General features: G+C 65.0%; 1 protein-coding gene across 2 annotated transcripts; it reads right to left on the reverse strand.

Annotated features, from left to right (window-relative positions):
* Window positions 1-710: 710 nt before the first annotated feature.
* Window positions 711-6,932, reverse strand: IGFBP3 (insulin like growth factor binding protein 3). 2 transcript variants are annotated; one of them, XM_028137750.2, is made up of 5 exons: window positions 6,374-6,932; window positions 3,803-4,029; window positions 3,273-3,392; window positions 2,928-3,057; window positions 711-1,825 (listed from the first exon to the last, which is right to left on the reverse strand). In XM_028137750.2, exons 1-4 carry the CDS (start codon window positions 6,765-6,767, stop codon window positions 2,932-2,934), a joined length of 867 nt encoding a protein of 288 aa, XP_027993551.2. In that variant the 5' UTR covers window positions 6,768-6,932; the 3' UTR covers window positions 711-1,825; window positions 2,928-2,931. The 2 variants fall into 2 exon arrangements, with proteins under 2 accessions (XP_027993551.2, XP_054582544.1); XM_054726569.1 differs by lacking the exon at window positions 711-1,825 and adding an exon at window positions 2,398-2,681.
* Window positions 6,933-13,455: the final 6,523 nt, after the last annotated feature.

Consider the following 13,455-nt stretch of genomic DNA (forward strand, 5'->3'; position numbering starts at 1 on the left):
TCTGGGGGGGTGGGGGCCGTAAGCCGAACCCTGGAGGGCAGGGGAGCGGGGTGGGTGGGGGCGGGAGCTGGGGGGGACCAGGTGGCAGGTCACGTGCTCGCCATGTGGCAGGAGTGCACTAGGAGGCGAGTGGACAGGGTGTGGCTGCAGCGGAGGTTGGGGTGACGGGGGTGTGCAACGTGTGCTCAGGAAGGCGAACCTGGGGGGCCCACAGCTCCTGCCCGGGATCCTGACCCTGGTGGGCGCCAGGCCCCGCCCCCGCACGTGCGCCCTCACTTCCGGCCCAGGGCTTTGCAGGCTCCCCCCACACCATGCCTGCTGACTGCGCATGCTCACGTGTGCTCGCACCCAAGGTGGGTGAGGGCGGACTTGGGTGCTTTAAGGGCGCAGGAAGGACCAGGCACGGGGGTCCTAGAAACCAGTGCGCCCTGATCCCCGAAGTCACAGCGTTCCCGGCTCTCCCTCCCGCCGGTTCCTTCCCAAGCCCAGACCCCAGGCCCCATGTGCCCCTGCGCCGGAGCGGGACCGGCAGGAGGCTGGGGACAAGCCCGAGGGTGGCGAGGGCCTGGGGGCGCACCTGCTGACCTGCCCGGCCAGGACCCGGCCAAGACCCCACCGGAATGGGACGGGCGGGCCGCGGGCCACCGGAGCTCACCGTGAAACGGGGCGTGGGACCCTCCCAACGCGAGCTGGCTGCGGACACAGGTGAGCGCTTTTCACGGTAAACACTTTATTAACCAATTATAAATACATGGTGAGACCGACTTCTCAAAAATACTTTCTGAAAACTTGATTAAAAAAATAAAGGAAAGCGAAAGGTAGGCAGTGTCTGGAGACCCCCGGCCTGGCCGAGGGCGGCGCGTGGCCACAGGCCGTGGCCGCCGGGCGTCTGAGACCGTGGCGTCCAGGCCCTGTTACCTGTGGGCCAGGATGCACGCAGCGGTGACAGCTCACGAAGGCGCTTCTCTGTGAATACGTGAGTCAGGAGGGGCGACTCCGGGGTCCCCCGGGCCCCTGTCTCTGGTTAGATACATGGTTATTCATATGTGTTACCCCAGGGCCCCTGTCTCTGGTTAGATACATGGTTATTCATACGTGTTACATTGTGCACGGAGGGCACGTGGCGAGGGATGAACACAACCTCCTTTGCCTCTGAGGAGCGTATCCTCGGAAACTACCTCGATCTTGGAGTTGTGAGTGGAAAACACCCTTGCCTGCCGCCCCCCCGAGCATCGAGCCGCTGTCTGGGGCGCCTCTGAAGACAAAGGTGTGGCTTTGCACCCCCCCCCCCGCCCCTGCCCTGGGGGCCGAGCCTGCCGGGCCACCCACTTCTCCAGGTGCCCGGGTCTGAGCACCTTCTTGGTCATTAAAAAAGGCAGGACTCCCCTCATGGTCTCCACGCGTCCCCAAGCAGGACAGGCCGCCTGAGGGCAGGAGCTCGCTGGTGGGCGGAGGGGCGCAGGCCTGGTTCCCGGCAGGTGCGTCCAGAGGCGCAGACGCCCCCGGGCAGAGGCTGGCGTTCCCGGGAGGCCCACGTGGCAGGGTGCTAGGGCGCGAGGTCCCGGGTGGGTGGGCTGCGTCTGCGCTTGAGTTCATAAGGAGGTTCGGAGAGGCGACGAGAAAAATCACGTGGTTCCCTGGCTGCTGGGGAGTGGAAGCCGCTCAGCGCACTGCTGAGAGCCCAGGCATTTCAGGGGTCTCTCCCTAAACGTGGTTTAAAAGGAAACGGATTCGCCAGAGACAGACAGATCCTCGAGGCTGTAGCCACTGCTGGTCACCGCCTGGGCCGTCTTTGGTGCAGAGTCGGTGTTTGAGTCCCTCTGAACTGAAACAGAGAAAGGAGCACGTTGGTTAACTCCTCGGCGTCGGCCTCCACTCCCGCCCCGAGCACCAGGCAGGCCGCCTGTTCACAGAGCGAAGGGCCTGCCCGATGCTAGCAATCTAAAAACATATATGTCCTTACTGACGTCAGAGAGGAAGGGAGAGAGAGAGAGAAGCGTCCGTGATGGGAGAGAACCACGGACCGGCTGCCTCCTGCACGCCCCACACGGGGGATCGAGCCCACAACCTGGGCATGTGTCCCTGACCGGGAATCGAACCGTGACCTCCTGGTTCATAGGTCAACGCTCAACCACTGGGCCCCGCTGGCTGGGCTGCTTGCTATGTCCTTCCGCAGTCACCCCGAAATTAGAATTGCCTTTTCCAACTTGCAAGGAAAGAAGACACCTAAACATGAAATTTCCTTCTGTTGACTTACATTTGTCTTGAGGAGACCAAAGGAGACGTATTTATTCCTTTTTCCCACCAATAACTCTCTCATGTAGTCAAAGAGAATATCGGATGTGAGAGCCTTCTTCAAAATGATGGTTTAAAAAGTCATTGTTTGAATTAGGTTTAATAAACTTTATTAAAATTCTACTAACCACAGATGATCAGAATACCCATAATGTATTTTACAGGGGGCGGGGCGGGGGGGGGGGGGAAGCACAAACAGACACGTCTTTAACTTAGAAACAGGTTTCTTGCTCAGCTGGCGTGGCTCAGTGGTTGAGCGTTGACCTATGAACCGGGAGGTCAGGGCACAGGCCCGGGTTGTGGGCTCGATGTCCAGCGTGGGGCGTGCAGGAGGCAGCCGACCCATGATTCTGTCTCATCATTGGTCTCTCCCTCTCTCTCCCTCTCTGCAATCAGTAAAAAGATCCCATTTTAGAAACAGGTTCTTCTGAAGGTAGAGAGTTTACTGGGAAGAAAGGGCTCCATCGGGCTTCCAGGGAAAGCCTCTGAGGACCCGACCCGTGGGCCCAGACCCTCTGCCTGTGCGGCCCAGAACCCCTCCTTCCTCCGGGGAGTGTCCCAGTCTGTCCTCCATCTGACCGCGCCCAGCCCCGCCCCGCCCCTCCCGCCGGAGAGCCCCGGCCCAGGCTCACCGGGTCACAGGCTCTCCGCGCTGTCGCAGTGCACGTCCGCTCTGCCCCGCGGGTCGTGGCCGGGGAGGGGCTGCCCGTACTTGTCCACGCACCAGCAGTAGCCGCGCTTCCTGCCCTTGGATGGGCGGCACTGTGCCGAGCAGAGAAGGTGAGGGGCCGGGCTCCCAGGCCCTGTGCCCACCAGGCTGCCCACCCGGGACCGCGGGAAGGTGCTAGGCGCTGTGTCCCTTCGTGGTTAACAAAGGGGAGCAGGGCCCTGGGGGGGGGGAGGGAGGGGCAGGAGGAGGGGCCCAGCTGTGGCTCCCGGTCGCCTGCGGGGGGGGGGGGGGGCGGATGGAGGCTCACCTGCTTCTTCTTGTAGAAGCCCTTCCTGTCGCAGTTGGGGAGGTGGACGCCCCGCGGGCTCAGGGTGCTCAGGGACTTGAGTCGGTTCAGCGTGTCCTCCATCTCCCGGCGGCAGGGCCCCTGGGGGCGTGGACCGGTCACTATGAAGTCCCACCCGCCCGGGCACCCCGGGGGGACCAGCGGTGCCCGTGGCCTGACTCAGCCATCACGGCGCCCGTGGGGACACCGGCCCCCCCTCCCGTGTGTCCGAGACGGGGCTCGGCACCGGGGTCACCCGACACCCAGAGGCCAGGGGCACAGGAAGAGCCGGTGCTGTGAGCCTTTCTCCAGCACAGAGGCCGGGGCGCGCCCGGTGTTTGACCCGGCCCCCGAGACGCCCCGAGGGCAGGGCCGTCTGGTCCCTGTTCTGGGCGTTGGGAGACTGGCAGCTGCCCCTGTGCCTGGACGGGGTGTGCCTCGGCTCGGGGTACGAGCAGCCGGTGCCTCGGGCTCCCAGGCCCCCGCCCGCCCCCAGGAGGCGGCGCGCTCACGTATTCTGTGTCCTGCTTGGTCTCGGAGGAGAAGTTCTGGGTGACCGTGCTCTGGGCCTCCGAGTGGACCTTGTGGCGCTGGCTGTCCTTGGCGTTCCCTCTCTTGATGGCGTCCATCTTGGTGTGGCCGGGGTGGAACTTGGAGTCGGGGGCCCAGTGAGTGCCGGTCAGCGCCGGGCTCCCCGCGGTCACGGCGCTGTGGTCTTCCTCCGACTCACTGCCGTTTCCTGGGGAGACACGGAGACAGGAGGTAAGGGCTGAGCATTGTCTCCGGGGCACTGCCATTCAACCATCCCAAGTCATTCAAGAAAACACCTTGAGCCTCGACCTATGGACCAGGAGGTCACGGTTGGATTCCCAGTCAGGGCACAGGCCCGGGTCGCAGGCTCGACCCCCAGTGAGGGGCGTGCAGGAGGCAGCCGATCCATGATTCTCTTTCATCATGGATGTTTCTCTCTCCCTCTCCCTTCCTCTCTGGAATCAATAAAAAATATTTAAGAAAAAGAAACACCTTGATGGAGTCTCAGCCGCACACTAGCAGCCCCGGTCCTGGCTTTGCCTCGAGCTCAGAAGAGATTTGACCAAGTAGGTGCCTCGCTGGCAGGCGTCCCCTCCTCTACCAGGAGGGGGCAGGGCTGAGCCTGGACGGGCACCCCCCTGCGGAGTCGGTGCGGGGTGAGGCCTGAACCCTCCCTCCTCCCCGGAGCCGCACCCCGGGGCACTCACTCATCCTGCGGGGAGTCCCCCCCCCACGATCCACACGGCGAACGAGGGGGCTGGGGTTCAACCGCACTGAGCACGCGAGTGGCTGGAGAGGCGCCAGCGCCGCGCTGCTCCTTCCCAGGCCGAGCTGGGGCGGCTGCGGGACCGGGGCGGTGGGTGGGGTCCCTTCTCCCTCCCGGTCCGCACAGCCAGGCAGCGGCCCCATGGCCACGCCATTCCGACGAGCCGCACCCCCGACCTCCCAGGCCCTCCGGTCCCCATCTGCTCCGCCTGGGTGCCCGGCGCCCGCTCCCGCTAACGTTCCCGGCCGGCAGGGTGGCCGCCCGCCCAGGCCTCGGGGCTCCCAGGAGCGGGGCGGGGCGCGGGGAGGGAGCTTCCCAGGCTCCGCGGGGCGGGGAGACCACGGGCTCCAGCTCCACGCTCCGAGGTTCCAGGTGCCCCGCCCCCGGGAAGAGCCTCGCCCATCAGGGAAGAGCCCCGCCCATCAGGGAAGCCCCGCCCCGGGAAGAGCCCCGCCCATCAGGGAAGCCCCGCCCCCGTGGGCTCTGCCTCCACCCGGGGAACAGCCCCCCGGGGAGGAGCTGCGTGGTCCCCGAGGGGCCCGGGCCGGGAGCGCACAGCTCAGCACCGCGGACCGGCTCCGGCGGGCAGGGCTGGTTTCCGTTTCCTTTCCGTTTCCCGTCCTTCCTCAGGGAAGCCCCGGGCACGGGGCGGGACGATGTAAATGAGCGCCTTCCCGCCTTCCCGGCGCCCCGGGACGTGGCGGGAAGGGGAAGCCCCTCCTTCTAAGCGTGAAGTGCCCCGTGAACGCGCCCCGCGGAGCCCGGCCGTCGCCCCGCCTCCGTTCACTTGGTCACAGGCCACGCCCGCTCTCCCGGGGCCGGGACGCCGACCAGCAGCGGAAGGACACGCCGCAGGCACGTTCTGAGCGGCCCCGGGCCCGCGGGGCGCACGACGGTCCCGTCCCGGGGACCTGCGCATCCACCTCCCACCCACCCGGGGCCGCGGCCTCTCCGGAGACACGGAGCCCGCTGCCGGCCGGGCCGCGCCTCGCCCCGGGGACTCACTTGTCAGGTGGAGGCGCAGTGCCAGCCCCACTGACCTTTCCACCCGAGGGCCCCACGCCAGGGGCTCCCCGCCCCCTCCCCCGGACGCACCCCCGCGGCTTCAGTCCTAGGCAGCCCTGGCTCCCCCATCCCTTTCCGTCTCCCAAACCCGCGGTCCCCGCAGCCCGCAGCCCCCGCGCCCGGCGTGTCTGCGGGCCTCAGGCAGGAGAGCTGGGGTGCACAGGGGAGGGTGCGGATTGGGCAGCGGGGTTCAGGCTCCCCCCGTCCCTGCCTGGGGGGGGGGGGGGGAGGGACCTTGGAGACTCGCTTCTTTCTGCGGGTCAGGTGGTCCGGCCGCAAAGGACACGAATTAACGCCCGGTTCCCCCGCGCCGGGCTCTGGGGCAGCCCCGGAGGGGACCCCCCTTTGCGAACCGTAAGCCTGAGCGAATGCGGTGCCACTTCCCACAACGCACCGCTCACCTCGGCGTCCCCGCGCCCTGCCCCTCGCGTCCGCGGCGTGGACACGCTCGCTCCTCGTCCGCGGGAACCGAAGCGCGTCCCAGAGCCCGGGGCCCCCTGTCCCGGATCCTCCCCTCCGACGTCACCCTCGGGGCCCGCTCCCTCCCTCCCGCAGAATCTCGGCCCGTGTTCGGCGAAAGCGCTTTGCAATTCACAAGAACTTCGCACCCAGGGGACGGAGTGGCCGTGGCGGGCCCCTCCCGCGGGCGTCCTCGGGTCGCGGGGCCCGTCTCCCCACGCACGACCCTCGGGGCCGGGGAACCGGGACCGCTCCGGCTCACCTGGCGCGGGCGGGGCCTGGGGGCGCGGGCGGCCGGCGGCACTGGCGTTGGCGCAGAGCCCGCGGCCCTCCAGCAGCGCCTGCAGCGGGCGCGCCTCGCCGGGCGGCGGGAGGCAGCGGAGGCCGGAGCCGCAGCGCTCGGTGTAGACGCCGCACGGCTGGCCCTCGCGCAGCGCGCACGTCAGGCAGCAGCCGCAGCCCGGCTCGCGCACCAGCTCGGCGCAGCCGGCGGGCGGGGGCGCGCACTGGGCCAGAGCGCGCGCGTCGCAGGGTTCGCAGCGCACGACCGGGCCCGCGCCCGCCGCCCCGGCACCGGCCCGCGCCGCGGGCAGCCCGAGGAGCAGCGCCAGCGCGGCCAGCGTGGCGGCCAGGAGCGCGGGGCGCGTCGGCTGCATGGCGCCCGCTGCGGGGGTCCGCGGCTCAGCCGGGTCTGCTGCTCAGCGCGGGCACGGGGCGGCGGCGGTCGGCGCGGGCTGCGGGAGCGGAGGAGCTGGGGGCCGAGGAGCTGGGAGCCGGGAGCCGGGAGCGGAGCAGGCGTCGGTCAGACTTCAGCGCAGCACCGCCAGGCTCGCATCTGGCGGCCCCGGCGCGCCGGCCGCTATATAGAAGCCCGAGTGGCCGAGGACACGCCCCGGAACGGCGCGCGGGGGTGGGGGGAGACGGGGGCGGGAAGGCGCAGACCAGGCTCCGGGGTCCCGTCCATCGCTCGGGGCACCGGGTGCGCAGCGCGGCCGCCCGAGCACCTGCTCCACGTGGGCACGCCCGGCGCCCCGCCACCGCGCGGTCCCCAGGACCCAGGCGCCCCCATCACCCACCCACCCTGGTGCCTCTGGCCACCCCAGCGTCCCCGCCCGTCCCGCCACCCTGGGCTCTCCGCCGCCCTTCTCGGCCTGCGTCCCGGGGGAGGTCGCCCGCGAGCCGGTGTTAGGGGGACCGGGGAGCGCGGCTCCTCACCGGGGGGCACTTTGCAAAGTTTCCCAAGTTCCAGGCCGAGGCCGGGGATTCGTGAGAGGTTTCTGAGCGGGCACGTCCGACCAGCGTCCGTCTGGGGAGCGAAGTCTCAGGGTTTCGTTTGCACCCGCTGGGCCGCTCGCACCCCCACGTCTGGCCCCATAAACGCGATTCTGCAGGTGCGCACGTGGCCTTTGCTCTTCCCGGGGGTCGCTTCTCAAAGCGGGAAGCTCCCGCTGGCTCTCGCCCCGGAGTCCCGAGTGGGCAGAGTGGGCCCGCGTGGAGCGGTCCTGAGCGGGGCTTGTCGGAGATTTGACCTGTTTCAGGTATTTCCCCCGAGGATGGTTTCAGGCGGAGCCTCCATCCACAACCAAGGACTAAAAATGTCACCAACAGCCAAGCAGCCCTTACCACGGGGACTCACTGCCATTTTCCCCGGCCACTTGTGACCCTGCGCGGAGTTCTCTCCGGTGCCTTGCGTTGGAGACATTGGGGTCCTCCTGTTCCGTGCAATCTGAACACTGCGCTGGGGTGCACGCCCGGGGCGCGCTCCGCCCTGAGATGGGGTGAATCGCGCCCGCCAACTCCGAGCGGGTCTCTTCGGCGCGGTCTGCGCGACCCTTCTCCATGCGACCGACAGAGGGCGCGCGCGGCCCAGGAGCCAATGGGCACTGACACTTTCCAGGAGCTTGTGGGTCAGCCCTGGGCGCCCGCGGGACCGGGACCGGGACCCAGGGGAACCGACTTCCCCGCGCGCTGCTGAAACTGGACGCGGGCCCAGGCGGTGCCCAGGTGCCTGGGAGCAGCCTCGTGCGGTTTGCGGCAGAAACAGCCAGTCAGGGCCCGCGGCGTTCCCCCGCCACCCGCCAGCCCACCTGCAGCAGCGGAGCTGACATTCGCCTGGTCACCTCTTACGTGTGTGCGTGTGTGTGTGTGTGTGTGCGTGTGTGTGCGCGCGTGTGTGTGTGTGTGTGCTCCCCCCAGACCGGAAAGGCCGCTGTTCCCATGGCAAACACATAAACAATAGTCATAGCCGCGGCTCCACCGAGAAGAGAGCGCAAAGGGGGCGGTGCCCCGGCCGCAGAGCGCAGCCCCCCTCCCCGAGGGCCCCCCGCAGGCCCCCAGCGCTGGGCCCGGCGCCCCTGTTCGCTGGGACCCTGCCCTGGCCGTACCCTCCTCGTAGCTGGGTGTTAGGTTAAGAACAGGGCCTCCGAGTTCATTGGGAAACTAAAGGAAACAAGGCATCCTCCGGGGTCACGTTTATTCCCGAAATAGCCCCGGAGACCTGACTCTGAACCAGGGCCGGGGTCTGTCTCGAAAGATTCCCGAGGCCGCAGCCCGCTTCCCTTCAGTGCGGTGTTTGCAGGGGCCGCTGGCCCCCGGTTAGCGTGGCCCGTTCCTCGGAGGGGCCATCTGAGTGGTGGACGGGGACCCTGGAGCATGGCTGAGTCCGTCCCCTTGGCCCTTCAGCCCCCAGCCAGGGCCTTGCCGGTGGGAGAGAAGGAGCTCCAGGCCCTAGCGGGTGTCCCTGCCGGATGCCCCAGGGAAAACGGATGGTTACGTTGTAATGCTCATGACTATCCCATAGCAACAATGCATTATATAGACTCTCATCGTCTTTGGTGAAATCTTGCAACAGCAAAGTAATGCTGGGGCAGTGACATGGGGAGAATGATCTCTCTTTATAAAAGCCTAATATGCAAATTGTCCCCTCGGGAGTTCGACCAGGAGAACGGGCATTGGATCGCTCGCTATGATGTGTGCTGACCACCAGGGGTCGGTGCGGAATGAAGGAAGGCCCCCGCCGAGGCCCCGATCGGCCCTGATCGCTGGCCAGGCCTCGGGGTCCTACCTGTGCATGAATTTTGTGCACCGGGCCTCTAGTATGTCAATATGTGGTCATTTTTATTTGACAAAACTGCCAGGAAAGAACTCCAGAGTGTCACTATGACAGGGAGGACTTGGATGGGATAAAGCTCAATGCTGTGACACGCTGGTCCCCTTGATCAGACTGTTGGTTCGTCTGGTGTTGGTGTTTAGTAACAGGAACTGGAGCAGGGAGTGGGGAAGGAGTGTCTCCCCTGGTGAAGGTACTTGGTACTCAGCTGCTCAGTAATTGTGAGGCGACACACACATCGGAGACGCTGCCCTCACCACGCGGGGTGGCGGGATTGTGATCCGAGACTGCTGGTGGTCTGTCCCCGTCCCCTCCCTCACTTCCAAGGTCCCCGCCCCCCCACTCTGCAGTCCTGAGTGAACACGGAAGAGAGCGGACCCTGTCCCTCCTGCCGGGTCAGTGACTCCCAGACCTTCCCCGAGAGACGCCCTCTCTTCGGAGAACTTGCTGGACAGCTGGCGTCTCGTAAAATAGAAACGGGTTACGTGCCAAGGAAGCTGGAAAGTCCAGCGGGCTGAGAGATAGCATGACCCAGTAAGAAAACCTAAAAACAATGTTTTTCTTAGCTTCTTGAGTAATGGAGTTCAGTTGGGCTATTAAACAGCCAAAATTAAAGTCTGCTGTTTGTTAGTATTATTGAACAAAAAATGAAATAAAACTCTGCCCTCTTTATTAAGTGATGACTTGGTGTTTTTTCCCCCAAAAAGCGTCCTGTTTTCAGGAAAAAAGAGGAGGCCAACCAGCTTGGTCAGGAGACTATTTCACTCCAAGCCCGAGTCCCCGGCCCACCCAGCCCTCTGCCCCCTGCCTCCTTCCCACGGGCCACGGCCCTCCCAGACCCCAGGGCCCCCACGGGCCTCCGAGAAGCTGCCAGGTCGCAGGCGCTGCCCCCTGGGGGGGGGAGGGGGGAGGAGGCGCAGTGGTCCCAGGTTCTGAGCGGGTGAGGCCTCCCGCCCACCTCCTCGCGGGGGTCTCTGCTCACGGGGACCGGAAGCCGGCCGCGTTGGCAGCTCTTCCGCCACCGTCGTGGCCGTGGGCTGTAATAAACGGTCTGAACCCCAGGGACCTGGCTGTTTCCCTGTCTGCCGAGTCATCCAGGTCAGCCCTACTGTGTGCTCACCACCCCCAGCCCCTCCTCCCTCACAAAGCGAGGGCCTGCCTTCAGGGGCTGATGGTACAGCCCTCAGGAGGCGACAGCCCAGGAGCGCGCGGTCCTGGAAGTAAGTCAGCGTGTGGATCTGCTCCTCCGTGTCCTGCCGAGCCCGCCCTCATCTCCGTTTGAAGAGCCCCCTCTCCCGGGTCTCGGGGGTGAGCACATCCTGGCACAGGACCGGGTCCGTCCACGGGGAGCAGCCTGGGCGGCCGGACAGGGTCCCCTTGGAGAGAAGCCATGACGGAAGCCAGCAAAACGGTGTGGAAAGAGAGACCGGGCCCCTGGATCCAGCTGGTCCTGAAGCCCCCGCGTGAGCACGAAGCACAGCTTTAATTTGTCGGCTTGGGTGGGGTCTGGGAGAGGCCTGAGGAGCCCAGGGCTGCTGAGGAGTCGCGGGAAGGCCAGTCCCCCCGCCCCCTGCTGCTGTGACTGACAGGGCAGCGAGTGAAGTCCAGTCTAGGAGAACAGGGTGGCCCTGGCTGGTGTGGCTCAGTGGATAGAGCGTCGGCCTGTGGACTGAAGGGTCTAGGGTTCGATTCCGTTCAAGGGCACATGCCCAGGTTGTGGGTTTGGTCCCCAGTGTGGGGTGTGCAGGAGGCAGCCGATCAATGATCCTCTCTCATCATGGATGTTTCTCTCTCTCCCTCTCCCTCCCTCTCTCTATAAAAACATAAAGAATATATATCGGAACAAACATCTCCAAATTCTGGGATCCCACACGAGATTTACTACCACGGGGGGGGGGGGTCAGCGGTGGGGGTTGGGGGGGTGTTTCATGGAAGAAGCAGCTCCTAGACTTTGGGGTCAGAGCGCGTGGCATTTTAACTCCCCGCCTGAACCCCCACTTCCCAGCTCCGTGGTCATTGGGGGAAGTTGGCCGGTGTTCCCATGTGCCTCGCGGTGCAGAGGGGCCATACAGACCTGGCTCTTGAGTGGTTATGGTCTGTGTGTGCGTCTGTGTGTGTGTGTGTGTGTGTGTGTGTGTCTGTGTCTGTCTTTGTGTGTGTGTGTGTCTGTGTGTGTGTGTGTGTGTGTGTGTGTGTGTGTCTGTGTGTGTCTGTGTGTGTGTGTGTGTGTCTGTGTTGTGTCTGTTCTGTGTTGTGTCTGTTCTGTGTTGTGTCTGTGTCTGCATCTGCGTCTGGTTGGTGGCTCCCCAGGGGCTGGTCCGGCTTTGTCTCACGTGCTCTAGAAGTTTCTCAGGCCCGGAGCAGCCTTCCGGGTGGCATTTGTCAGAAAGCATTTGAAAGCCATGTCCCTCGGCAGCTGCCTGGGATGAGGGGTGACAGGTGGGACCCGCGGCAGACAGACCGGAGGCGTGGAGGCGGTGGGCTTGGCGAGGGAATGGAGCCTCGAGGAGGTCCTGGCCCAGGGGCGCCTGGGCCGTCCCCCGCCCGCCCGGGTGGCTGCAGGCTTGGGAGGGGCGGCGGGGACCCACACTCTCGGCCTGGCTGACCTCTGGGCTCCGCTCAAGCTGCAGGCGGCTGCCGAGGCAGAGCCCGAGCCGGCCCAGCCGAGCAGGGAGCGCGCCCAGCGCACGGCCAGCCCGCAGAGGCGGAGGCGGGACGCGGTTTGCTCCGTGGGCTCCAGGCAGCTCAGGAGGCTCTGAAGTCAGCAGGTCAGCACGCAGCTGGCAGAACAGACTTCAGCGAGCCCACGACAAAGAATAGTCACAGGAGGAGCTTAGACGTCACAAACCCGCAGCTGCACCCACAACACACCTGGGGGAGGAGTCACACGCCCAGCCCGGCCCGGGCCCGGCCGGCAGAGCCCGGTCCGTTCGCCACGTGGCTGTTTTAAACTAAGCGAGTTCTCCTCAAATGCAAGGCCACGGTCATCGTTCATCGTAAGTGTCACCGTGTACAGATACCTCGTGCGCTTCTATCGCAGATGGAGGAGCTGATCTGACCGAATGAGCCCGCGGCACGCATCCCTAAAGACCAGACGTGGTTTCCACGGATTTGAACAATAAAACGTGCCCTTTAATCCGAGCCCGTACTCGGAGCAAGGAACCCCCTCGAGCGCTTTCCGGGAATTCTCTTTCGAGTAACGCTCAGCTCCCATGACCCTTTAATCCGAGCCGTACTCGGAGCAAGGAACCCCCTCGAGCGCTTTCCGGGAATTCTCTTTCGAGTAACGCTCAGCTCCCATGACCCACGGACGCCTCCTCAGCGGAGTATTTTTAAAAGTTTAATTGGAGCTGACATTTTAAATGAATGAACTCACGGCTTCAAAGTCGTTGGAAAATGTGTGCTGAGGCCCGAATGGGAACTATAATGAGCGCGATGACGTGACAGCCAGAAAACAGGCCGGGCCCGAGGGCCTGCGGCCCCACTGCCCCGACACGGGACACCAGTTCCAGGAAACCCGCGCTCGGGCTGTTGTTCACGGGACCCGCTTGCGCAGGAGGGAGGAGTGAAAAGTGAGCGAGAACCGGCTGACGTGCCCGCCCCGGCTTGTGCCTGCTGCCCCGGCGGGTGGGTCTGGGTGAGCTCATAGGTCACCTCCAGGAACCTCTGATTCTGCACAATCAACACCACAACCGGGGGGGTGGGCCCTGGGGGGCTCGCCTTGGGACCTGTGTCACCCCCACTGGGACCCCATTGCTGGCGCGGTGGTTTGCTCGATGGCTCCCCGGTCTCTGAGGAGCGATTCGTTCCTCTTTGTCCTTTTCTCCTCCCTGCTCCTCAGACGGCCGTCTTCCAGTCGGCGGGCCCTGCTGTGGATCCCTCCGGGGACTTTCTCATTTCGGACTCTGCGCCTTTCCGCTCCTCTGGGCGATTTCTGTCTCTCTATGTTCTCGGTGTGACATTTCTCGGTGAGATGCCCTTTCACGCTTTTGTTTAGGACCGTGGTCAGCAAACTGCGGCTCACAAGCCACATGCGGCTCTTTGGCCCCTTGAGTGTGGCTCTTCCACAAAATACCACGGCCCTGGGCGAGTCTATGTTGAAGAAGTGGCATTAGAAGAAGGTTAAGTTTAAAAAATTTGGCTCTCCAAAGAAATTTCCATCGTTGTCCTGTGGGTATTTGGCTCTGTGGACGAATGAGTTTGCCGACCACTGGCCTAGAGGATCCACCGTGACA

Source organism: Eptesicus fuscus, chromosome 14, assembly GCF_027574615.1.
Source record: "Eptesicus fuscus isolate TK198812 chromosome 14, DD_ASM_mEF_20220401, whole genome shotgun sequence".
NCBI classification, from domain to species: domain Eukaryota; kingdom Metazoa; phylum Chordata; class Mammalia; order Chiroptera; family Vespertilionidae; genus Eptesicus; species Eptesicus fuscus.

Excerpts from the sequence above, each read along its gene's own strand:
- IGFBP3 (XM_028137750.2), bottom strand. The coding sequence starts at position 6,767 with ATGCAGCCGACGCGCCCCGCGCTCCTGGCCGCCACGCTGGCCGCGCTG. Across the intron at positions 4,030-6,373 it reads CCAGGCCCCGCCCGCGCCAG|GAAACGGCAGTGAGTCGGAG; the intron begins GTGAGCCGGAGC and ends GTGTCTCCCCAG. Across the intron at positions 3,393-3,802 it reads CCAAGCAGGACACAGAATAC|GGGCCCTGCCGCCGGGAGAT; the intron begins GTGAGCGCGCCG and ends CCACGCCCCCAG.